General features: G+C 37.2%; 1 protein-coding gene across 5 annotated transcripts; it reads right to left on the bottom strand.

Annotated features, from left to right (window-relative positions):
• Positions 1–4,543: 4,543 nt before the first annotated feature.
• Positions 4,544–19,973, bottom strand: LOC129157450 (uncharacterized). 5 transcript variants are annotated; one of them, XM_054736683.2, is made up of 15 exons: positions 13,659–13,957; positions 13,417–13,575; positions 13,273–13,314; positions 12,905–13,180; positions 12,183–12,271; positions 11,998–12,100; positions 11,794–11,910; positions 11,551–11,702; positions 11,290–11,430; positions 10,906–10,963; positions 10,677–10,805; positions 9,751–9,846; positions 9,447–9,541; positions 9,322–9,358; positions 4,544–9,133 (listed from the first exon to the last, which is right to left on the bottom strand). In XM_054736683.2, exons 5-15 carry the CDS (start codon positions 12,194–12,196, stop codon positions 8,852–8,854), a joined length of 1,224 nt encoding a protein of 407 aa, XP_054592658.1. In that variant the 5' UTR covers positions 12,197–12,271; positions 12,905–13,180; positions 13,273–13,314; positions 13,417–13,575; positions 13,659–13,957; the 3' UTR covers positions 4,544–8,851. The 5 variants fall into 5 exon arrangements, 2 of the variants coding, with proteins under 2 accessions (XP_054592658.1, XP_070406776.1); XR_011520462.1 differs by lacking the exons at positions 4,544–9,133; positions 9,322–9,358; positions 9,447–9,541; ... (6 more) ...; positions 11,998–12,100; positions 12,183–12,271 and adding exons at positions 14,793–14,940; positions 15,031–15,230; positions 15,369–15,485; ... (4 more) ...; positions 18,103–18,252; positions 18,731–19,973 and having other exon boundaries at positions 12,912–13,180; positions 13,659–14,661; XR_008560665.2 differs by lacking the exons at positions 4,544–9,133; positions 9,322–9,358; positions 9,447–9,541; ... (6 more) ...; positions 11,998–12,100; positions 12,183–12,271 and adding exons at positions 14,793–14,940; positions 15,031–15,230; positions 15,369–15,485; ... (3 more) ...; positions 17,878–18,006; positions 18,103–19,973 and having other exon boundaries at positions 12,912–13,180; positions 13,659–14,661.
• Between the last annotated feature and the right edge of the window lie 5,845 nt (positions 19,974–25,818).

Genomic DNA, 25,818 nt, shown 5'->3' with positions numbered 1-25,818 from the left:
ACAATTTTCACAAAAATGTTAAAATGTTCATTAAAATGTTAAAATCTTCATTAAAACATTAAAATGTTCATTTTTAAAAATGTTTAAAGGTTCATTAAAACGTTAAATTTTTCATGTTTAAATGTTCATTTTTAAAAACGTTAAAATGTCTATTTTTTTAAACAAGCAGTCTCCTTCTGATATCATGTAGAAACAAGCAGTCTCTTTCTGATAGCATGTCGAAACGAGCAGTATCTTGCTGACATCATAAAGAAACAAGCAGTCGGCCTGTGACATCATAAAGAAACAAGTAGTCTCCTTCTGACATCATAAAGAAACAAGCAGTATCCTTCTGACATCATAAAGAAACAAGCAGTCTCCTTCTGATATCATGTAACAAGATATATATGTCTGATATATATCAGAATATATATATGCTTGTTGGATATAAATCTTCATTAAAACTTTTAAATTTTTATTTTTAAAAACGTTAAAATCATCATTAAAAAGTTTAAATCTTCAATAAAACGTTTAAATTTTCATTTTTTAAAAACGTTAAAATGTTCATGAAAACGTTCAAATGTCCATTAAAATGTTAAATTCTTTAAAACGTTTAAATGTTCCTTTTTTAAAAATGTTAAAAGGTTCATTAAAGTGTTAAAATTTTCATTAAAATGTTAAAATGTTCATTAAAATGTTAAAATCTTCATTAAAACGTTAAAATGTTCATTAAAACATTCAAATGTTCATTAAAATGTTAAAATCTTCAATAAACCGTTAAAGTATTCATTAAAACATTTAAATGTTCATTAAAACAATAAAATGTTCATTTTTAAAAATGTTAAAATGTTCATTAAAACGTTTAAAGGTTCATTAAAACGTTGAAATGTTCATTAAAACGTTGAAATGTTCATTAAATTGTTAAAATGTTCATTAAAGCATTAAAATCTTTATTAAAACGTTTAAATCTTCATTTTAAAAACGTTAAAATCTTCATAAAAACGTTAAAATGTTCATTAAAACGTTAAAATCATCATTGAAATGTTTAAATGTTCATTGAAACGTTAAATTCTTCATTAAAACGGTTAAATGTTCATTTTTTTAAACGTTAAAATGTTCATTAAAACATTAAAATGTTCATTAAAACGTTAAAATGTTCATTAAAACGTTAAAATCTTCATTAAAATGTTTAAATATTAATTTTTTAAAACGTTAAAATGTTCATTAAAATGTTTAAGTGTTCATTAAAACGTTAAATTCTTCATTAAAATGTTTAAATGTTCATTTTTAAAAACGTTAAAATGTTCATTAAAATGTTTAAATGTTCATTAAAACATTTAATTCTTCATTAAAACGTTTAAATGTTCATTTTTAAAAACGTTTAAAGGTTCATTAAAACGTTAAATTTTTCATTACAACGTTTAAAGGTTCATTTTTAAAAACGTTAAAATGTTCATTAAAATGTTTAAATGTTCATTAAAACATTTAATTCTTCATTAAAACGTTTAAATGTTCATTTTTAAAAATGTTTAAAGGTTCATTAAAACGTTAAAATTCATTTTTTTAAACAAGCAGTCTCCTGATATCATAAAGAAACAAGCAGTCTCCTTCTGACATCATAAAGAAACAAGCAGTCTGCCTCTGACATCATAAAGAAACAAGCAGTATCTTTCTGACATCATAAAGAAACAAGCAGTTTCCTTCTGATATCATGTAGAAACAAGATATATATGTCTGATAAAAATCAGAATATATATATGCTTGTTGAATATAAATCTTCATTAAAATGTTTAAACGTTCATTTTTAAAAACGTTAAAATCATCATTAAAACGTTTAAATCTTCATTAAAAGGTTTAAATGTTCACTTTTTAAAAACATTAAAATCTTCATTAAAACGTTTAAATCTTCATTAAAAGGTTTAAATGTTCACTTTTTAAAAACATTAAATTCTTCATTTAAACGTTAAATACTTCATTAAAACGGTTAAATGTTCATTTTTAAAAACGTTTAAAGGTTCAATAAAACGTTAAAATCTTCATTTTTAAAATCGTTAAAATGTTCATTAAAACGTTTAAATGTTCATTAAAATGTTAAAATCTTCATTAAAACATTAAAATGTTCATTAAAATGTTAAAATGTTCATTAAAACAATACATTCTTCATTAAAACGTTTAAATGTTCATTTTTAAAAACGCTAAAATGTTCATTTAAACGTTAAAATCTTCATTAAAACGGTTAAATGTTATTTTTTTTAAACTTTAAAAGGTTCATTAAAATGTTAAAATTTTCATTAAAACATTAAAATGTTCATTAAAACGTTGAAATGTTCATTTTTAAAAACGTTTAAAGGTTCAATAAAACTTTAAAATCTTCATTTTTAAAAACGTTAAAATGTTCATTAAAATGTTAAAATCTTCATTAAACCATTAAAATGTTCATTAAAACAATAAATTCTTCATTAAAACGTTTAAATGTTCATTTTTAAAAACGTTAAAATGTTCATTAAAACATTAAAATCTTCATATTTTTTTATTTATATTTGATTAAACAATGTTGATTAAGGTGTGTGTGTCTGAGAGAGATAGAGAGGGTGAGAGGGAGAGAGATGGAGTTAAAAAAAATAAAAAAATTCGACCGGAGCGGAGGTAGTGAGTTAATGCAGCACGTCAACTCTGTCTTGTCAAATGCACCATGTAAGTTAGTTATGAAAAAAGTAACTTTAAATATTCAACTGAAAAAGAAGCGAGCTGAAGAAAACCTAGGGAAAACTGAAGAAACGTGAGCAACAGTGAAGCAAGCACAGCGAGATCCGTTACTGTGTGTGTGTGTGTGTGTGTGTGTGTGTGTGTGTGTGTGTGTGTGTGTGTGTGTGTGTGTGTGTGTGTGTGTGTGTGTGCGCGTGGATGAGACGGACGGACTGTGTTCCCGGCCGGCTAGAGAGTTTTGTGTGTAGGGAGGGGCAGGCGCTCTATGTGACTGGCCAATCACAGAGCGTGAAGACAGTAAGTTACCCAATGAGGATTTTCCTTCAGCACGATTACAGATATTTCCGAGGTTTACTCGTCTCATGCTCGTATTCATCAAAAATGCTTTATCCGTACCGGATACTCGTCTGAAATGAGTATCCGGCTCATCCCTAATAAACATATTATAAATCAGCTGCGTTCGTGATTTAAAACATGCAGGAAATGTGCTGGAAGCAGACTGCAGCTCCAGGTATGTCAGCTCAATATTTTGTTAAAGAGCAAGTCAACCCCTACCTGAGTCTAACTCCACTCCCACTTCATGTTTGAAAAATGCAACACATGCTGTTGCCTGGCAGACCGAGAGGGCGGAGCCGCTAACAAATACACACACACTCAGGCTCACGACAGCATTGTGACATCATAATGTACCAGTTTACATCATAGCATACTTCTTAGCCAATAGCAGTGGCAGATTTAAATTAAAATACAGTGCAGAGTTTTTACCTGACAACAACACAACACTGCCAGTTTTAGGCAGAATAAATAAATTTTAACTAAGATGCACTGAAGTGCCAAATTATTGACGACACGTGTCTGCAGCACGATTAGACACTCGTTTATTTAGTTTATCGGCAAAAAAAGTTTATTTTGGGGTGACTTGCTCTTTAAGTCCCAACAAAGTGAACTGCCAGTCTGAAGTTGCAAGTAGAATATTCTGGCCAAAGGGGTGTGATATGGGCTAGGTGGCTGTTCATTAACCCTCTAAAACAGGAGTATTTGATTCCGGTCCTGGAAGGCCAGTATCCAGCAAGTTTTAGTGGTTTCTCTGCTCCAATATGTTTGATTCAGTGGTTTAATCACCTGTGCAGCAGTTCAGGCTCTGCAGAAGCTTAACCCCGTAAATTTCCAGGTTTAATTAACGCAATGGGGTTTTGTCCCTCGGGAGGGATGCTGGAATGCTAAGGAGTTAATCACCTGCTGGTTGAAATCAGGTGTGTTGAAACAGAGTTAAAACTAAAACGTGCTCGATACCGGCCCTCCAGGCTGGGAACTTCATACCACTGCTGTTAACAGTCATTTTAGCACATACTGGCTCAAGAAAATTAAAAAATATGAAAACATTTCATATCATGGCTTTAAAATGTGTGTAGGACTCCGACATAGGGTTCAGACTTTTTGCTGCAACTGTAAACACAATTTTCTGTAATTATTGAATACGAAGTTGATTAAAATACAGCTAAACACGACATACTAGCGGCATGAGCTGCCCTGTAAGACATCTTTTTAGTGACGTATGACAAACAGCTCTTCACGGTTTAGAGGAATTTAGATTTTTATGATGATTTATGACAAAATTCCTTAAAATGAATAACTGAACCTAGTTTATCTTTATGTAGACGGTAAAGTGTAGTGAAACAGCGCTAGTCTCAGTCGGCATAAGCAGCAGGGCCCTGCAGGGAATCGAACCCCGTCTCATTACTGAGAGTTCCGTTACCAGAGCCTTTTGCTTTGGGCGACCTGAGACGGTAAAGCAAAACCTGCATCAACACAGCATTTAATGTTGGTGGAACATAAATTCTGTCTTGATGCAGGAAAAAAGAAACCGTCAGATTAAAAAATTATTTCCAATTAAATTAATTTTAATATTTTATAAATGTTTTACAGATTTAGAGCCTCCTTTGACTTTTACGCTTTTCGTTAACTTCTCGTTCTTTTATGATGTTTATCCGTTCTTTAGTCGCGGTCAAACGCATCGTAATTTTGTTCTGCGGTGAATCTTAAAGTTATGTTGAATGTAAATAATCTGAGTCTTTATTGCTTCAATTTAACAGCACAGTAACTTGTTAAAATATTCAAGTTAATTTAAATCATTTACATGTTTAATTAGACTATATTTTATTAGCCTTTAATATTTTAGTATTTATTGTTGAACTTTTGTAAAGAGCTATTTTTAAACGCGTGCACATTTAAACACTAAAACCTTTGTTTGCTCCATCTGTGTCAGAGCTCTGCTGTTCAGCTCCTTCCTGGTTCCTGCAGGACCACAAAGCCCAGAGAAGCTCAGTCCAGCAGGACGTGAGGACACGAACAGACACGCAGAGCTCCTCCTAAACCTGGAATCAAACTTTTCTACAGATGATTTAGAACAGTTTCTTGTGACAGAACAGTTAGTGAAACAGAAAGGACATGATGAAGATGATGTTATCGTCCTTGTCTTTCATACAGATCAAATATCACCCCAGTTTATGCTCATGTCACTAAGTAAACGTCCCATTTCTCACTAAGACCTGCTCTATCGGCTCTACCAGATTATCAGAAGCATCACTGTAGTTGTAGTTTTGCCTCCATCTTCCTGCCCTCCTTGGTCTCTTGTTTATCTTCTACTACCTCTCATCATCCATCTCAGGTGGGATCTTGTTTGCTCCGATGGCCTCTTGAGTTCCAGGCTTACATCTTTTAGTGAACGTTAAATCATATACTAATATACATGTATGTATGTGTGTGTGTATGGTATGATGCTAAACCAGACTGCCTGCTCCATCAGATGAAAAGGAAATCCTCTCAGGACCCAAATAAAATAGAAGATTTAGCAACCAGACACAGAAGCCCAGGTGAAACGTCCACATCAGCATCTCCAGTTCTACCAGCTCTAAAAACACACTTCTGAAATAATAAAACACTAAACTCAGCCAACGGATGAAGACGTCCTGGTGCCAGATGCTACCTAAGACATCACCAGTTCAGCTGACTTGATAAAACACTTGGTGACTAAAACAAACATCTGGTGACCTGGTAAAAAACAGTCCTGGTGCAACAAGCTACCTGAGACAAACGTTTCCAGTCAACCTGTTCAAGAAAGAAAGAAAGAAAAAAATCTTCAGTGGCGCTGCACTGGAAAAAAAAGATATCTCTAGTCCGAGTCGGAGTCGTCCGAGTCGTCCCATCTTGGTCTCTTCGGTGGGATGTACGGGAAGCGCTCTCCAGTCCTCTTCTGGCTGGATCCAAGGACCGAGGTAGAAGGAGTGGGTTCTTCTACATCCTGGACCTCTTCAGCGCTCCCGTGGGCAGGCCTGGGATCTTCTGGAAGCTCTTCCGGTGGGGCCGGAGGAGCTACCGCCAGCCAGAAGTCTTCTGGTGGTGGAAGCTGCTGGTCTTCATCGCTATCCAGAATTGAGCTACCATAACCAGAGTCCACACTAGAAGCCAGAAAACCTTCTAAAGCTGACCAATCTGAGCTATTGTCAGTCTCCTCCGACTCCTCATCACTACTCAGACCCTCAACTGCAAACTCTGCCTCTTCTAGAGGAGCCTGACCATGATGACACACAAACACCACATCATCATCAGGAATGTGAAGGGCTGGGTACCCACCTTCATCTTCACCGAGAATCCGGATGACCTCAGGGACCCCTGCAGTCACGGGACGCTCCACGATGAAGATGCCTGTGAGGACAAAACAAGACACATTAAATCTACTTGTCTCATAAAACAGTTATTAAAAAGCTACAGTGACTCGTTTACAATACAAGAGATGTGTGTCTGCATCTGCATGTGTGCACAAGATACACTTTACTAATCTGGTTGTTTTTTAGGGTTTAACAGGTTAAAACCGATTTCTGCTTTTACTGAGAAAGTTTCCATTTTTAATTGATGTGATTGTTTATTATTTATGTTTCATATTTATAGCTGATGTATTTCTAAAAAGATTTATTCTTTTACAGCTTGTAGACACAACACTGCTCAAATAAAGTTGTTTTAGAATGGGCTCTACAAAAATAAACAGAAGACTCAAACTGGTGAAAACTGTTTAAAAAATATTCAAACGGACAGAAATGCATTTATAAACCTGAGAACCAACTCAGAGAACACGTCAAACTTTTTACTTGGATAAAACTGATGAAGTCCTTAAAGATCAAAGGTCTCTAGTTCACTCAGATTTATGAAAACAACTCATGTTCACCGATGCTAACAGGCTGAAGCTAAAGCTAGCTGTATGTTCTAGCATGTTCTACGTCATGACGTTTCATACCTGGTTCACCCGTTTCTATGGTTACGAAAACAACATGTTATTGTTTGAACCATACATTTTTAGAATCGTACATGTCATTTAATTAATTTTAAACATTTCGATGTAAAATTGAACTAAATGGACTTGCTGAAACCAAATTGGTGGTTTTCTTTTAACGGTTCTCTCTAGTCTGATATAGTCATCCCACCGACCTGCTGGCTGGGACCCTCAAGATGTTGAGGCTGTGTGATGAGGTTGAGTCACGGGTCGGTGCTAATGTGAGAAACATTTTGTCTCTATCCCGCTAAAAGAACCACATATTCAGCTTTTATTTTGCGTGCCCAGCTGACAAAAACCAACAGGCACTCCTCGCGCTCATCACCTTGCTGCTGTCCATCCTCTTTTATATCAATAACACAAATGAAACCAATACATGCCAGAACAAAACTAGTAAAAACATTTGATGTGTTCAAACTGGGGATTACAAAAGCACAACAGCGCTTAAAGTCCTCACTGTTCCAGGGGAATTTGAGCCTCACTTGTCCACAGAAAACATGTTTCACCTAAAACACCAAATCTCATCTCGTCTTTTTCCGCCTATCCGTGTCCGGGTCGCGAGGGCAGCATCCCAAATAGGCAGTTGTTCCACACCGTCCTCTCCCCAGCCACCTCCACCAGCTTCTCCGGCAGGACCCCTAGGCGTTCCTGGGCCAGTTCGGATATGTACTTTCTCCAACGTGTCCTGGGTCGTCCTGGGGGCCTCCTGCCAGCAGGACATGCCCAAAACACCTCACCAGGGAGGCGTGCAGGAGGCATCCTAGCTAGATGCCCAAACCACCTTAACTGACTCCTCGATATGGAGGAGCAGCGGCTCTATTCCGAGTCTCTACCGAATGTCCGAGCTCCTCACCCTATCCCTAAGGCTGACCCAGCCACCCCGCGGAGAAAACTCATTTCGGACGCTTGTATCCGCGATCGTGTCCTTTCTGTCATTACACAAAGCTCAATACCATAGGTGAGGAGTGGGCGGTAGTAGATCGACTGCTCTTGCTGGGGAGGTTCGCAGCCGAGTGTGAAGAGGCTGGGATGAGGATCAGCACCTCCAAGTCTGAGACCATGGTTCACGATCGGAAAAGAGCGTTTGTCAACTCCATGTCGGTGGAGAGGTCCTGCCTCAAGTGGGAGAGACAGCTGTAGTGACCTCAGTAATTGCAGCACTTATTGCATCATCGGCATCATCATGCCAACGTTTTTATTTTTTACTTTAAAATCAAAACAAACAAGGCTGTCACCGAAAATATTTGAAATATTTCAAGCGGTTTACAAATGCACTTCCCAGTCACTCCATGCATATACAGTGTAATGCAATCAGAAGCGTTAATGCATTTATTTTTTCCATCATTTTTATTGCTCCCCCAGACGAATCCGTGACGGTACTCTAGTGGAAGATCCACAGACACTTCCGGGTTGAAGACCGGCGGTGGGTCACCGGCCTCCGGTACGGAGTCAGGAAAAGCAGGGGAGCACCAGAGCCAGATGGAGAGCAGTTCTCAATTTCTGAAATAATTTATGACAACTGCTACCAATGTGGATTGTGGAATAAAAAGAGATAAACTGTTAGTTTTCTCAATATTGTCATTGCAATCGGGGCAGATACCGCCATCTGCCGGCTTAACATGGTATTGCAGTACAATTTAAACAACTTGGGAGTGAAAAGGCTGTTTGTCACTACAACAGATTTGGGGATGTATTTTATTGTTAATAGATATTGTGGTTTTACAACAATAAAGTTTTGTACTGTGCATATGGATTTATCACTCTCTGTAATGTGAAGGGACTCCAACAAAGAAGACTTAGAACACAATAAAACTTTATTAAAACCAAGACCTATGCTGTTTAGTCTTGTACCTCAAATCTGGAGAAAACTTTGAGGTTCTTCTCATCTATGATAAAGGAACAGAACTTGTCATAGTCTTTTTTATTTTCAAAAGCAAAAGTCAAATGTTCTGCTGGAGATTCATAATCATGGTCCTCGTTCCAGCTTCGAACTGCCTCAAGGACTTCCTGCTGTTCTTCCTCATCCATGGACAGAACGGATGGCACTTTAACCATTCCCTCGAACAGTGTTCCCTTTACCCACTCAGCTGCTGCCAGCGTGTCTGCCAAAATACTGCTTTCCTGTGAAAATGACAGACACACACACACACATATATATATATACATGCAATGTTTATGCATGTATGCTGAAAACCCCTCTTTGATTTCTAAGTAGAACTTGCAAAATTCCCGGGACATCAAACACCCTCCGCCCTCACTGTAAATATATACATATATACTATATACTATGCTTGTTATGTGTGCTTTACCTTTGGAGTGTCATCATTAATGACCAGTTCTGCTTTTCTGTGAGGTCAGAGAAATCATAGCGTTTCAAAATTACAGCTTATTATACATGCTCCTAACAGGAGTCAGCACCCAAATGTTACTATACCCTTCATTGTCAATGAATGGCTTGGTCTTCATAAGCAAGTCTTCTGCTTGAAAACGGCAGATGACATTTGTAGTCTGCAACCACTGAATCAGAGCCTATAAAACAATTTTACATCAAATTAATTTGGAAAAAGTTAGAATCTACATTATGCAGATGTTTGGCCACATTATTATTGTGAAGGCACTATTTTCTGTTGGTGAGAATGTAATTTTAGCATCCAACTTCTTCCTGCTTGTGTTACAAAACATTACAAATACTAGTAAGTTGTGTTTTTTGCGTATTTATAAGTGTCATATAAACATACCTCGGGCAGAACAACATCTGTTATGAAATGAGGATCCACAGATGTATTTCCTGAACGTGACAGGACTCTTTCCAAACGCTGGATGATTGTTTCAGTCTGGAACAGGAAGTAATAAATATAATAAATGAACAATAAAAATATACAATTAATTGGGAGGTTGGAGACAAAGTCATTAAATTCTTTAGTTCTGTATAACTTCCAATGTACGTTCTTGTCAATAACACATTATTTATAAATTTTACCATGGCCAATTTACACCTTATCCTGAAGAATAAATCTCTGTTTAGTAATTCTTCTTTTAGTAATATTGTAAAAATTTGTATTTGGATTTACTGTACATATTTAGAGAGTAAGAGGGACGGTGTTTTAAAAAATACATTAACCTCAAAGGGAAATATGCATTGTACCGGTTTATAGGTCAAGAACTAATTTCAGCCTGTAGTCCCAGGGAAGGCTGCTTTTATAAGAACATGTTTTGAAATGTCATGTTAAAAAAAGGAACTGCATAAAAAAAAGACCAATTTGATGTTAAATTACATTAAAACTTGCCATACATTCACGCAACAAACATATTATCTACACCCTCTCATCTACATTGGTTATCGGGTGTTGGTGCAAGTTTGCTTTGATGAAAGGTCAGATACAGAAGAACAGAAAGGCTCTGTGTATTTCCTACCCTATACAAAACAGGCTGAAAAGATATAACCAGCAATGCATAGAGATAAACTAACACCATCGGTAAAGTAAATGGTAATAACGTAAATATTTTGCTCATATTCATTTCTTGGAGAACACAATACTTATAGCTGTTGCACTGCTAAACATATTTTGTTAAAACTTGTTTAGCATTGTCATACAGTTAAGGCTATGATGACACAAGAGATGGTGTATTGAAAGAAAAGTAGGTGAAATAACATTCCACATACCGTCATGTCATCAAATACGGTTACATGCTCACTGTAGTGTTTTCTGAGACTTGGGTCAAATCCTTTGTGCTTCCACAGATACATTCTGTTCGAAAGGATGTGGCCGGTCTGCAGGTTTCTTTCCAAGTCCTGTAATGTAGTATGCATATGAAGACATTTACGTTTTGACTTTTTATAAGACTGCTACTTTGGAGCTACTCTAAAGACGATGATAAATATACGTCCTTACCTTAATCTCTGAATCTGTCAGAATGTCATCTGCATAGACTCCTTCCATAATCTTTTTCCTGTGAAGGACAAATTACTTTTAAATACCAATCTTTAGTTTTCTCAGTTTTCCAAATCCACAAATGATTTTGAAGGGCAATGATTTACTCTTTTTCCTCATTGAATAATACAAGGAGCACTGCAATGACTACATAATTTAATGTGTCTTACAATTTGAAGTCATTTCAAATGACCAACAAATTTTGCATTCTTGACAGTGTGATATATTTCTCTTTGATGCTACATATAACAAAGTACGTGGTGTTTTGAAGTAACGGTGTGTAGCTTGAAACTAATTTGAGTATAGACTGAGCTGTTGTTCTAAAAGGGATGCTGCTTGTCTTACACATCAACATGTATACTGCATCCACAGAAGAAGTCCTTGGAAGCCCAGTCTCCGGTCACACCAGCACACTCAAAATGCAACCAGCTTTTACAAGCAGTGCATTGCACCCACTTGTATTTTTTAATGTGCTCATGGAAAACACTGTGGAAAGTACATTTTTATACATGTCAGAATAAAAGTGACACTGTTCAATTTTACATGATTAAAAAAATAACAACCTTTGACATTCAACAATTAAGTAGATATGAGATGGTAACATACCTGTTCTTTCCAGTTGCCCTTTGAAACAGGCATGTCCTAATTCTCCAGGACAGGCAATGGATGCTGGAGTCAGTGTCTTTTATTTCTGTTCCTTGAAGCTTAACTTCCTTTTGTTTTATAGCCAACATTTCTTGCATAGTTGGTGGGAAATCCTGTATTAATAAAAAATATCAAACAATGCAGCACTGAATTCTTATAAAAGTAATCTACATTACCATATTCTACCAGGTGAAGACAGCTAACCTCAGGATTAACGTTTTCTAGCATTTGGGTGGCATGGTGCAGACGAAGAGTCCTGCATTGGTTCACTGTCAATGCTTCTGTCATGGATTCACGATGTTTAACTACATTTTCAACAGCCTTGTTAGAGAAAATATATGGAATATGGTTGAAACATCAAATTAAAGACAAACAGTTGTAAAACCAGTTAGGATCACAGACACTCACTGAGCACACAAGTACGCCACAGTTCACAGAGTCTTGCTGCTTCCACTGTGGAGGATATACCACAGTCCAGCCGTCAAGCCCACCGGAAGACCTGAAGACATTCCTGCAAAAGATAGTTCAAGCCTTATGTATTACTGTAGTATCAAAATTTAAAAGGTGACATATTATTTTTGTTTTGTAAATACCTCAGTAGATTCATGTCTTCATCACTGATAATGCAGTATAGTGAAAGGGAATCATAGATGTGAATTGCTTTTGCTTTGAAGTCAAACACCTAAAAGGAAATGTATATTTTCGTCATTTGAGTAACAGCAAATTTAACACTTTTTTTCTAATTTTACTTTTTGTGGTATTTCTATGGGTCTACAGGTTGGGTAGTTTACATGTTACATATTGGACGATGGGAGATACTTGAATATAGAATTTAAGAATCAATCTTTCAATCAGGGAAAATAAATAATTAAACTGAGGACAAGCAGTCCACCCAGATAAAAAGAAACGAAGCTATATATACTACTGAACAATAAATAAAGAAAACTTTACTGTGCTGGGATTTTGATCACTGACTAGTAGCTGGTTAGAGAACCTCAGAGTGGAGACCAGGCAGACAGAAGGAGAAAAAACAGTTACAGAGCAGTTGTATCAAAGACAGAGTTAGGGAACAGTAAGGTTGATAAAGATAAATAGCAAAAAAAAATATATATATATATATATATATATATATATATATATATATATATATATATATATATATATATATATACCAACATCAGCACAAGATCATGTTAAAACACTTCTAAACATTTCAAAACACGTACCCCCCCCCCCCCCCCACCCCACCCCCCCACACACACACACACACACACACACACACAAAAACACTATAATAACAGTTATGGTAGCTCACCCAAAGAATGAAATGATTCCCTGTCTCTGGAGAGGAATGCCCCACTATCCTAGGGAGGAATACTGTGTCAGCAACCTGAAATGAAAGGATTTATTAATCAGAAATTTTAGTTCCTCTATTAGTTTTTGTAATGCATTTTAACACAGTCCATAGATTTTCAAATATCATTTAAAAAGGACTTGCAGGGATGTTCTTCACAAGCTGGTCACTGACAGACCCATTTTTCTTCCACTCACGGTGCCATAAAATAAAGTCAAAGGTGGCCAATGAGGCACACTGAAAAAGAAAAGTATACAGAAATACATTTATGTATCTATCACCAAGGATTATACTATTTCCAAATTTGAACCTATATACATATATATTACCATGTTCTCTTTTGCCAGTTGTGCTACTCGATAGTTCACAGCCTACAATTAAATGTAACATTTGTGTATTTAAGTTATAACAGAAACTAGATATAGGAAACATATCATGATTCTTTTCCAAAGCAAAAATATAAATATACTTACGTCATCTGTCAACCATGGCATAACCAAGGAGGATTCTTCCAACAGCTGTTGGGGGCACACACTGGCAATGTCTTTTATAGACACTGGAAAACGCCGCGTAGCATGAGCAATCGCTTGTTGCTCATCCCGTTGTCCTGTCAATAACCTTCTCAACTTGTCCTGAAGCATTGGTTTAGGAAAAAAAACTTTGTGAGAGCATAAACCAAATGGGTAGAAAAATCATTTATATTTTTAAAATTTACCTTGTTGTTGTCATCCACAATATATCTCTGGGCAACAAAAGAGGATGTCACATTTTTATCCTTTTTGATGCAGGCAGAGCTCTCCATATTGGATGGGAACGTTTCCATGCCTGAAACAGATAAAAGTTGTACAACTTAGAATGATTTCAAAATCATATTTTCATTAATAGCACTGTGTTGACAACTCAGTATTGTGTTCTATTACTTTGTTGTAACCAAGGTTATAAAAACCAACAACTGACAAATTACACAACTGTTATTATTCCTTCATCATTTCAAATAATCCTTATAAATATAATTTACTTTCACATGTTGATCAAATTACCTGTAGGCTGCAGTCCCAACATGCCACTCAATCCCAAAGACAGTGGGGCATTACACAGGGTCTCCATTTCTGATTTGAACTGGGTGTTTATGTTATTGTTGTGCAATTCTATCAAGACCCTGACAGTCTGCTTGAAATGTGTTTCAGTCATTTGGCACAATGAATACCTCACAGAGGCAAGTTCACGATTAAACTGTTCTGCTACAGCAGAGTTAATTTCTTTTCTGAGGGCAGGGCAAATGTTGAGGCTTCTCAGCTTTTCTTCTTGACGCTTTTGATTTTTTTGATGAAACCTGTCATACAGAGAAAACCTTTCAGACGTTCCTGTGACTGGATGTTTAGCTGACATTCTTTCCACATTTGCCTCTGGTTGTTGTGGCAAAGGACATCTCAGTTGTTTTACCCAATCCATTTCAACTTGTAGTTCTTTGGTCTTTGCTTTATTTATATTGTCCTGGGTAGGTGAACAGAGTCTCCCATCATGCGGCTTGAAAAATAATTGATTTGTGCGGTTGTTAGTGTGACGTGCGACCTGTCCAGCTACATCAGATATGTAACATGTCGGGAATCTTTTGAAACTGAGCAGTCCGTCACAGTGGTCTCTTGCAGACTCCATCCAGAAGAGGAAGTTCACATAATAGACAACTCCATGCATACATGAGAAATGGAGAACACCACCTGCAGATTAAACCAAAAACATGTAAATTCTATTAACGTCTGTGATGGGAACATTTAATGTTTTGTAATTTTATGAAAAAACTTCCATAACAATGCCAGCAACAGAATACTGTTACCAAAAGTTAACTCACCACCAGCTTTTTGTAGTTTAATGAAAAGCTTTGGGTAAACATCTTTGAAATTCAACAGCTCCTGAAGTCTGTTTGTCAAATCTGCTATGGACCCTTCAGAGGAGACACCCAAAGCAAGACAAGCATCCTGGAGATCCTTTTTAGGACACTGAAAATAGAGAATTTACATATTTCAATATGGACAAAAGATTATCTGTAGATATTGAAAGGGCATAAAGCAATAATTATATCAATTAACCTTTTTGGAGTCCAAGATTTGCAGTATGATGTCCTCATTTATTTCCTTTATGGGTTGAGTTCTATGTTCTGTAGTCTTTGTTAACGCTTTTTTGCACTCTGTTTTAGGAAGGATGTTTCCCACTCTGGTGTGTTCCCCCATCCAGGGTGCCAAAGTTGAGTGGTGAGTTGATGTACTGTATGGGTTGCCCAAAGTTGTTCCTTCAACAAAAAATAGTAGGCCATCAAATAGAGAAACCTAACTTTAAACTTTAAATGGTCTTTCTTGTACTTGAATTATGTTCCTTATTTAATTTGTATTTGTATCCATAATATTATAGACTTCAAATTCATACATACCTGATAAGAGGCCCTCTGCTATTAACGACTTGTCCAGATCATTCCATGCCTTAACAATGTCAACCTCTAGGTGTTTGTCGGAAACGCAGTCAGGATCAGGTCTTTTAAAGGTCCCCACTAGAAACAACAGATATTAAAGTATTCAGAACTTTTTCACAAAAATTAATCTTCAAATATGCACAATTTAAAACTTGTAACAAACATATTTTGGAAAAACATTGTAGAGCTACTTAATGGCACGTGTTGTTTAGGTTGTACAGTCGTGGCCAAAAGTTTTTATGACACAAATCCTGGTTTTTCCACAGTTTGCTGCTAAACAGCTTTTACATCTTTGTTACTGATGTTTCTGTGATGTACAGAAATACAACATTCTGGAGTTTATGCAAGTTGCTATTATAAAAAGAACAATAAAAGAAGAAGTTAAAAAATGTATGTCTTACATGGGATATCAAATGCCAATTTCCAGTTGGCATCTGCTATTAACACAGGTGGGTAGTAACCACACTGGTAGCATGAAAACTGAAAGCCAAAGTCTGTAAGTGACAGGAAGTGATGAAAAGCTCTTCTTATAGTTTGATGGTGGTAGCGATTGTCGTTGAAAAAGTTCAAGGTGTCCAGCATGCGTCCACTTGTTGTCTTGTTCTGTCAAAAAACACACTAACAATGTCATAGAAATACATTTCAGCTCAGTTACTTGTGCAAAGAGTCTAAAACTTAAAAGTGTCACAGACATGTTGAGATTTGATTTTTGTTTGAAAATTATCTCTTTTGGAAGTTGCCCTACCGCTAATCCTGACAGTAGAAGCTCACACAATGGCAGAGTAAGGAGCACAGCGTTGTTGAAATTGTGGAATCCTGAAGAATACTCCTGGAATCGCACAATGTTACTGCATCCTGGGCATTCTTTTACAGCAACTGAGACACCTAACGATCAAAAACATTTTCATCAGTTCATGTTGTATAGTAATTGAACAAAGAACCTGCATGAACAAAAAACATGTTGTAATCGACAATATAACAAAACACAAAATGGTAAAGCAATGTTTTCATTCATTTAATACTAAAATAAGGAAAAGAATTGCACAGTTACCTTTTTTTACGTAGTTAATGCCATACACAGTGGCTTGTGTTGTCACCACTTTTGGAAGCCCCAATTCTGGAGGAGTTGGCCCTGGACAGTAGGGACAGTTTTTTTCCAAAGGAACAAGGGTTGTGGATGGAGTCTCTTCCTGAGTTCGAAGGTTTAATGACAATTCTTTTAAGGGTGGGATGCGCTTCTGGGTATGAATATAGTCTGTCATGGCACATATTTTTTGGGTAGTGACACTGCATTGTGTACATGATATGTCATCTTCCATCATGTGACTTTCCAAATCTTGAATGTCCTCTGCCTGCACATCGGAGGTGGGCATTAAAGTGTCTGGTGACTCTTGGAAAATCCACCACATTGCCATCATTCGATGAATACATCGATGTGATCTTTGGCTTCCCTTACACTGACAATTCCACTTTCCTACAACAGCATCAAAGGTGACCCTTGTCCGTCTAAACTGACACCAGTTGTCTGTTTTATTTGTGAAAACTGAAAAAAAAAACCATCGTTGTGAATGTCCTTTCTCTCCAAAATTCACGGGGAAAACACTGTCCACTTTGCAGTTTTTTGCATCTGTATCCAGTTTTTCACACTTTTCACCCCACTCAGTGGACATCAAGCCTTTTTCAAGCATGACTTTGAGTGAAGCAGGTGTGAGTTCTGCTGGTTTAACATATTGCTTAGCATGCTTAGTTCGTTCAAGATGAACGCACTCTTTTCCTGGATTTCCTGAAGACCATGCTATTTGCATAAATTTGCGACAGTTTTCAACTTCGCAGTCTATTTTTGGTGGGTTGGTTGACTTCACAACATGTATAGGAAAATGTGGACTGTGCTCATGCTTTGGGGTGACATACAACCCGTTTCTTATGTCCACACATATCATAGGCATTGTTTCTATTGAATGAACATCCCTAATATGCCGTTGCAGGTTTTTGTGGGAACTAAGGAAAGCTGTGCAATGTGGACAACAGAAATTCTCTGTTTTTGAGTCCGAACTGTCTTTTTCCTCGCCTGTGATGTCTTTTAGTTTTCTTTTTAAGGTGTTCACCTTGGCTGTAAAAATAAACAAAAATTATTAAACACATTACTCATTAGCACATTCAAAAAACACTTAATCAACCAACAATGTAAGGCAAAGCTGTAAAAAAGTATGAATCCTCAAATGGTTAAATACTTACCATGACTTTTATGTGATGATGTATCTGCAGGAGACAAAATTAAAAAAAGATCAGAGGAATAACTAATACCTTAAAGAGTTGTGTTTAATTAGGTCATTAAAAAGTTAGTGCACGGGACACAAACACAAGACAATCTGGCATTTGACAGACAATGTTGCTTATTGTGGCTTTTCAGCTGTAGGCAGCTTGATTGTGTTCATTTAGACATACATGTTACTGCAGAGGAAGCACCTACCATGTTTGTCTTGTAAATGCTTCATGAGAAATGTTGATCGTGTGTACACCAATTTGCAGAAAGGACAATGATAGTGACTTCTTAACGTTTGTGTGCGTTCCTTAAGGTAACAGGATACCACAAATTTCTCTGAAAAAGAGCAGTACATTGGTGAGTAAGTTCAATGAAGAAATGGACTAGGACAAAATATTGGACATCATGTATTGTAGCACAGTGAAACAATACCTTGTTTATCGCATACAAAGTAAATTGCTTCTTTTAGGTGTTTTCTTTGGAGATGAAAAGTGTTTCCAAGTTCCTTCTTTTCACAGAAGATACACTGTGAGGCAGCGCATGCCAACAATGAAGCAACATCAGAAAAGACAAAACGTGAATCTGTAATATACAAACAAAAAAATTCAGAAAAAATTGGTAAAACATCACATTTTGGAATATCAAAAACCTTATTACATGTGTACTATGCACTGTTAAATATCTGACATTCATTTCCATTAAGTCATTTACCCTGTAGGCCCAAGGGTGGCCCAGTGTAGGCCTACAGCAGAGACAGTTGTTCAATAATATGGCAAATTGAAAAATGTAATATAGCTATGCCATACTGGCAGGTTAACTGCAAAGCAAGGGCTGCAACAACTTGTAAAGATATTTGATCGGTTGTACATGCCCTGAACTAGCAAATGAAATCTGGCATGTTATGCAGAAACACTGAAATTGTTATAACAGCGTAAATCTTGTTGTTTCATACATATAGGCTACTTATTTAATTAGGGGGATATCAATTTAAGCAAATCTCTAAACTACAAAGGTTAGCGCTTAAAGGGTTAAAGCAGCGCACACAGAGACCACATCTCACCTTCCATTGTTCAAATGACGACAGCAAGTGGCGAAAACCAGTTGACTCTGTGGGGGGAAGGGTGGGGAAATTAACGCTGTTAGATCCTCTTATTTTCTTGACTATTTTCTTTTTTAAATCCAATACATCTCGGTTATCATGAGGTGTAATTAACATGTAATAGCATGTAGTTGGTTTTAGAGTCGAACATCCAACTCAGTAACATTTTCACCACTCAATTAATGATTAATATTTTAACAGAAAATTGAAAAAGTGTACCTATTATTTTTTTGCAAATCATTGCTGTAATAGTTTTGATAACACATTTACCCCAAAAAGAAATAAAAAAATAAACCAAAAATAAACAACAAGAAACGACTGTCTTGAACTTAGGTAAGCGTGGGTCGGCAATGGTGCAGAAATGAAGTTCCCGCTGTGTTCCGAGCACCGTTAACTCCAAAAGCTATCAAAACAAAACCTACCTCTATACGTAGCTTCTGCGAAATTAACAAATAAAGCAATAACTTACCACGCAGAATAACAAGGTAATTTAACTAAAATAACTAGGAGAAATCTTTACAAATACTTTACAAATAAGGAGAGACGTGAAGAACAATGTGCTAACAGTGTAATGCTTAAGTTATAAGCAATGATTTACTTTTAACAACAAAACATGTCATCTGGGTGAAGACAACAAATAAATTACCTACCGATTTCTCAGGATCCAAATGGTAACTGGCTGAACTAAGTTGAATCACCACGCTAAAAAGAGCGAACTGTGTGGACGTAACACGTGATTACATGACGTGAAGTTAGCTTCATAATCATGTCTCGGTTCCGTCAAGCAACAAAACCCCTCCTCCACTTCATTAAAACATTGTTATGACATGTAGTACCAGATTCAAAAGAGTAGGCCCACAGAAAGGTCGAATTTAAACGGTACGTCTCTACACAAATACGTTCCATCAGTGCCGCAAAACATCAAAATATCATTTGCTTTTAACATAAAAAAAATAACATTGTAAACATTTAAAATTTTAATTAATAAAACAAATACATATATAGCTTGAAACCAAAATGTTGTTCTTAAAAACTACATAAATAAGTGACCAGACAAGGTTTGTGTTATTTTAAAAATAATTAGTAAATCCTGGCAAATAGCCATGTAGTCAGCACTTCTAAAAAATCAAGAACTTGGCTCCACCACACAGATGCACACAAGCAGAAACCAACTGGAAGCCTATACAACACCATAAGAAATTAAGGCCATTAAAGCAAATAAGTAAACATAATAGTCTTGTTACTGCAATAATAATAATAATAATAATAATAATATATTATTATTATTATTATTCACATGACCATCATACACAAGTGAAAGTCAACCCTGTTTGACAGCCTGTGACAATGAAGCCATCATAAAACTATTTAATACACTTTATAAAATCTCCTCTCTTTTGCGTTCTTTGCGGTAGCTGAAAGTGCTGACAACCATTATCAATGTACAATTTAGACACATTGAAAAAACAGGTATGCAGATATTGATACAATGTCAAAAGGGTAAAGATAAATCAGGATTAACATGCAAGCAATGTCAAAAACACATAGGACAAAAAGGGAAATTATATTTAGGCTTATACAGTAGGCTGTCTTTGCAATGCAAAGCCATCACATCCATAAAGCTATTATTTCAGGCAGCAGCCTATGTGCAATTGGGTCAATTTTCTACATTTCAATCAATCAATCAAAGCTTTCTTTATAAAGCGCCTTCCCTGTCGGGAAGCCCAAGGCACTGAACACGGTACATGAGAAAGTGAAATATGGTGAATAAATCGAAAATAAAAACAATTCAAATATTACAAAAAAAAGATAATACATTCTAGTAGACGAGAAATGGGTAAAACAAGGGATAGAGTGAACCAATGAAAACAGGGAAATCAAATCAACATAAAACAGGGAAAAATTCAAACATGTTCTGGAAACGCCAAGCGGAGGAGGTGGGTTTTTAGGCGACTCTTAAAGACTGGCAGAGATGGGGACAGCCTAACTGAGGGTGGCAACTGGTTCCAGAGTGACGGTGCTAGGACTGAGAAAGCCCGGTCCCCACGAGTACGACACCTAGAACGAGGGACAGCGAGCAGGCCTTGGTCAGAGGAGCGCAGAGCGCGTGATGGGGAGTGTCTGTTCAGGAGCGTGGCTAGATAGGGGGGGCCACCACCCTGGAAGAAATGATAAACATAGACAAGGATTTTGAATTGTGAGCGATAGCAAACCGGAAGCCACTGCAGGGAGGCCAGAACCGGACTGATGTGGTCCCGTTTCCTGGTCCCAGTAAGGAACCTTTGCTGCACTGTTCTGCACAACCTGTAGGTGACGCAGTGATGACTGACACAACCCTGCATAGAGAGAGCCAAGCCTAGAAATTACAAAGGCATGCAGTACCCGCTTCAGGTGGGCTCTCGACAGCATATGCTTGATTTTTGCAAGGCGTCTCAGGTGAAAGAAACTGGACCGGATCACAGAATTGATGTGAGCATAAAATTTAAGTCCAGCATCAAGTTTCACCCCCAAACTGGTAACAACTGGTTTTGAGTAAGGAGAAAGAGGGCCAAGATCAGCATAACGACCCACATTCCTGCTGTTGGTGTGAAAAACAATGAGCTCTGTCTTTCCCTCATTCAGATGTAGATAGTTGGCCATTAGCCAAGACTTCATCTCATTAATACATGACACAAAGGACTGAATAGAGTTACCTTTCTCCTGACACAATGGAGAGTAAATCTGGCAATCGTCAGCATAGAGGTGGAATGATAGGCCATGTTTACGAAAGATTGACCCCAGAGGTAGCAGCTCAGAATAAGAAACGGAGGTGGACAGGACTCAGCAGTTCATTTGCATCTAAAGGACAAAGGTCACTCTTTCGAGGATGCCAACGTTCATATTTTGGACAGAGAGGACAGATGGTTTGAAAGAGGAGTAAAGGAAGCCATTTATGTCCACTGTGAGCAACCATCTTTGAACAGAGGCGGTGGTTTACGACACCAACTGTCTGCCATCTATAATCCAGTTTTGAGATCCCTTCCCAGATGCCTCAATGCCCACGCATATCCTGGGCCATCTGACCTCAAGAATTCACATGATAGGGTGGGGCCAGGCTTAACAATGAGTGTGTTTACATGCTGACAGTAACCCTTTTAAAACCCGAATATTCACAATAACCCGGTTCCGCAGGTCCATGTAAACACCGCCAAAAACCCGGATATGCTCATAACCGGGTTTTTAAAAACCCGGTTACTACACCTGGGGTAATCCTTTTCTAACCCAAATGTTTGGTCGTGTAAACCCTGCTGTCCCCAGCGCAAAAGCCCCGAACACATAGGGAACCGACCCAGGGAAGGGAGGGAAAGGCAGCAGAGATCCACTGCAATTCCACCTCCCCCAGGAGAGTACAGCTTCCTACTGCTCCAGGGCCAGCGAGGGGGCAGCAAGAGTCCCACTGGGTTTGAATCTGGGACTCGCCACCATTTGACCTTAGAACTGAAGAAGCCTCTCGGATGAGAGGTGAAACGTCTTCAAGCAACTCAAAGAAGTCCAGACGCTTTTTTTACAAAGCTCCTTAGACTACAATGACCTGGATGACTGAGAACCTTCACAGACACATTCTATATGGTTCCACATACCAAAATATATTTTCCAAAAGGTTGGAGGATTAGAATTCCTGTTAAAATGTGACTTTGAAATATATAAATTACCAATCAAACTATCTGACTTCCATAAACAAATTCTGCTCTACTGGAAAATGATATTCAGCCACAACTTTACACCGCATAGCTCCACCTTGTGGAATAATAGAGCCATGGTAATTAACAGGAAGACTATATTCAAAAAAGAATGGTATGACAAAGATTTTATATGTGACAGATTTGATGGATACAAATGGCAATTTGTTACAATTTGAATGTTTTGTCGAAAAATTTAATTTTAAAGGCTCTGTTAGAGAGTTTAATCAAATCAGTAGAGCTATTCCACTTCCCTTAAAATTCATGATTAAAAATACCTTGCTTAATTCAAATGTGGTGATTAAACTTCCTGAGTTGAAAATTGGCAAATTTAAATTAGGTGAACAAAAATGTAATAACAAAGTACTTGGAAGTATGTTAAAATAGTTATTCTATGATATTGACAAATAAAAGAAAATAAAAATCACAGGAAAGTAAACTACACCCATGCAGCTATCTTAAATAGCCAATTGCACCCAAGTTGAAAGAAATTCAATTCAAAATAATACATAATATCAATACGGCTGCCGAAATATAAAGAAAAAGATTTAATTTTGAAGTGAACCAGTGTGTCTTTTGTATGACAGAATGTGAAACTATTGAGCACCTTTTCTTCTCGTGTTCAGTAACAACTGGTTTAAGGGAGGATGTTTATCGATTATTAAATATTGAGAGAAATGATGTATGGCTTAACAAATCTAAAGTGTTGATCTACATGGATGCTCTTCCAAAAAAGATATCCAAAATGGTGAACATTATTGTCATCATGGGAAAATACCATAAACATAAAACTAAATGGAAAAACAGCAAGCCTAACATTAACCATTTTAAAAATGAAATAAAACAATTTACAACATCTCTAAAAGTATTACCAGAAAATAAACTATGAGTTGTACGAAACAATGTCTGAGTTTATTGTTCTTTAAATTACAGTCCAATGTTTGAAATATAATGCTGAAATATTAACCTCTGAACATTTTTTGTTTGTTGATGATATTTCATTTTTAATTTATTATTATTTTGCATCATGATTTATTTTATGGTGTAGTGTCATGTGGTAATTGTTGCAAGTTCTAAATGTAATTTTTATTTTCCTCAACTGAGGTCATTTTTATTTGCTTTATTCTTCAGTACGTTGAATGTAGGTTACATTGTAAACTGAATGTATGTGAAAACGAAGATTGAAATAGTTAAAAAAAAAAGTTTAAAATGTACTGCAATAACCATGTTAAGCCGGCAGATGGCGGTATCTGCCCCGATTGCAATGACAATATTGAGAAAACTAACAGTTTATCTCTTTTTATTCCACAATCCACATTGGTAGCAGTTGTCATAAATTATTTCAGAAATTGAGAACTGCTCTGGCGCTCTCCATCTGGCTCTGGTGCTCCCCTGCTTTTCCTGACTCTGTACCGGAGGCCGGTGACCCACCGCCGGTCTTCCACCCGGAAGTGTCTGTGGATCTTCCACTAGATCTGTCACGGATTCGTCTGGGGGAGCAACAAAAATGATGGAAAAAATAAATGCATTAACGCTTCTGATTGCATTACACTGTATATGCATGAAGTGACTGGGAAACGCATTTGTAAACCGCTTGAAATATTTCAAATATTTTCGGTGACAGCCTTGTTTGTTTTGATTTTGTTAATAAAGTAAAAAATAAAAACGTTGGCATGATGAGGCCGATGATGCAATAAGTGCTGCAATTACTGAGGTCACTACTACAGCCGCAGGTACCGTGGCAGCAGTGGTAGGAGGCGTGGCTAGTGCCACTAAAAGTCGGAAGTGTAATGGCAGCAGTGGTAGGGGGCGTGACTAGTGCCACTAAAAGCCGTGGTAGGGGGCGTGGCTAGTGCCACTAAAAGTCAAGAGCAGCAGTGGTAGGGGGTCGTGGCTAGTGCCACTAAAAGTCAATAATCCAATAATACCTAGCTGCGGACATTGCCCAGGAAAAACGTTTTTCCTGGGCAATGTCCGCAGCTAGACCTTACTCTTAAAAGTCGTGGCACCACCCGGAAGTGTAATGGCAGCAGTGGTAGGGGGCGTGGCTAGTGCCACTAAAAGCCGCGGGTGCCACTAAAAGCCGTGGCACCACCCGGAAGTATCAGAGCTGCCACTGCAAGTGCCACAAGCGCTGCCGCTGCCACAAATTGCGCTCGGTCCTGCTGTTCTCGGGTCTTCTTCAGCTAGCCACAAACTTCTTCAGCGATTTCTGCTCTGCAGAGGCTCTCCAAGCTCGTCCAAGGGCTATTATTGAAGCAAATCTCCAGAGGCTCTCTCGACCAAGTGCTGCTCTAGCGCAAGTTCGAAAGAAAGACTTTTAACATTCGATGAGCTTTTATAGACGAGCAACGTTCTAATTCTATGACGTATACACGCATATGCGTGCAACGGATTCCTAACCTGCCTCTTTGCAGCAGATACACCCGAGGGGTCTCTCAGCCCTCTGGTGGACACAAGCTATTACTGCAGCTGTTTTAGAACTGTCACTTAGCTAACTATGTAATAACCAGAGGTGGAAAGATTACTAAAATTTCCTACTTAAGTACAAGTTAAAGTACTTGCCTGAATTTTACACAAGTAAAAGTAAAAAGTATTGTAAATAAAATGTACTCAAAGTAAAATTTACTTAGTTACATTTTTGTCAGCGTAAAGATGGTTACATCAGTGCAAAACCACAACGTTCACAACACACTCGTGTATGCACGCACACACACGGACACACACAGTTTGATGGAAGGATTTCTATCCTATCAGTGAGAACAGGACGTGCACATTGATTGGACGAGGTTTTTTTTAGGATTGTACGTTTCAATTGTGATTAAAATTATTCTTTATTTTGAAAAAAAAGTTAATTTTTAGATGCCATCAGCATGTGAAGTATCTCAATGTTCTCATGACAAAACTCTAACATGAGACTGTGCTCTAACCTGTCACACAACAAGCTAAATGAAAGTCAAACATTTCAAATGGACCGTATGACAGCTGTTAACGTTGGCCCTGCCCAACTTTATTCTCTCTTTATTCTGCTCTCCCCACCTATACCACCTTCCTCAGGATCCACTGGTTTCCCTCTTTCCTATTCACTCTCTCTCTCTTTCTTAACATTTTTTCTTTTAAATCGCAATTGCGTATTCTTGCTCATTTTAAATATATTTTTAAACATTTTTGAAATGCTTTTTTATAGTTTTACAATTTTTATATTTTTTGTTTTTGTGAAGCGCCTCGTGATTTTTATCTTGAGAGGCGCTATATAAATGATATTTTCTTCTTCTTCTTCCAACTTTACCTCTACATTCAGTTCCTTTATCCATGTCCATCCTAGAGCTC

The sequence above is a fragment of the Nothobranchius furzeri genome, chromosome 4, assembly GCF_043380555.1.
Source record: "Nothobranchius furzeri strain GRZ-AD chromosome 4, NfurGRZ-RIMD1, whole genome shotgun sequence".
NCBI lineage: Eukaryota > Metazoa > Chordata > Actinopteri > Cyprinodontiformes > Nothobranchiidae > Nothobranchius > Nothobranchius furzeri.
The sequence above is the reverse complement of the archived record's forward strand: the minus strand, read 5'-3'. Positions and strand labels throughout refer to the sequence as shown.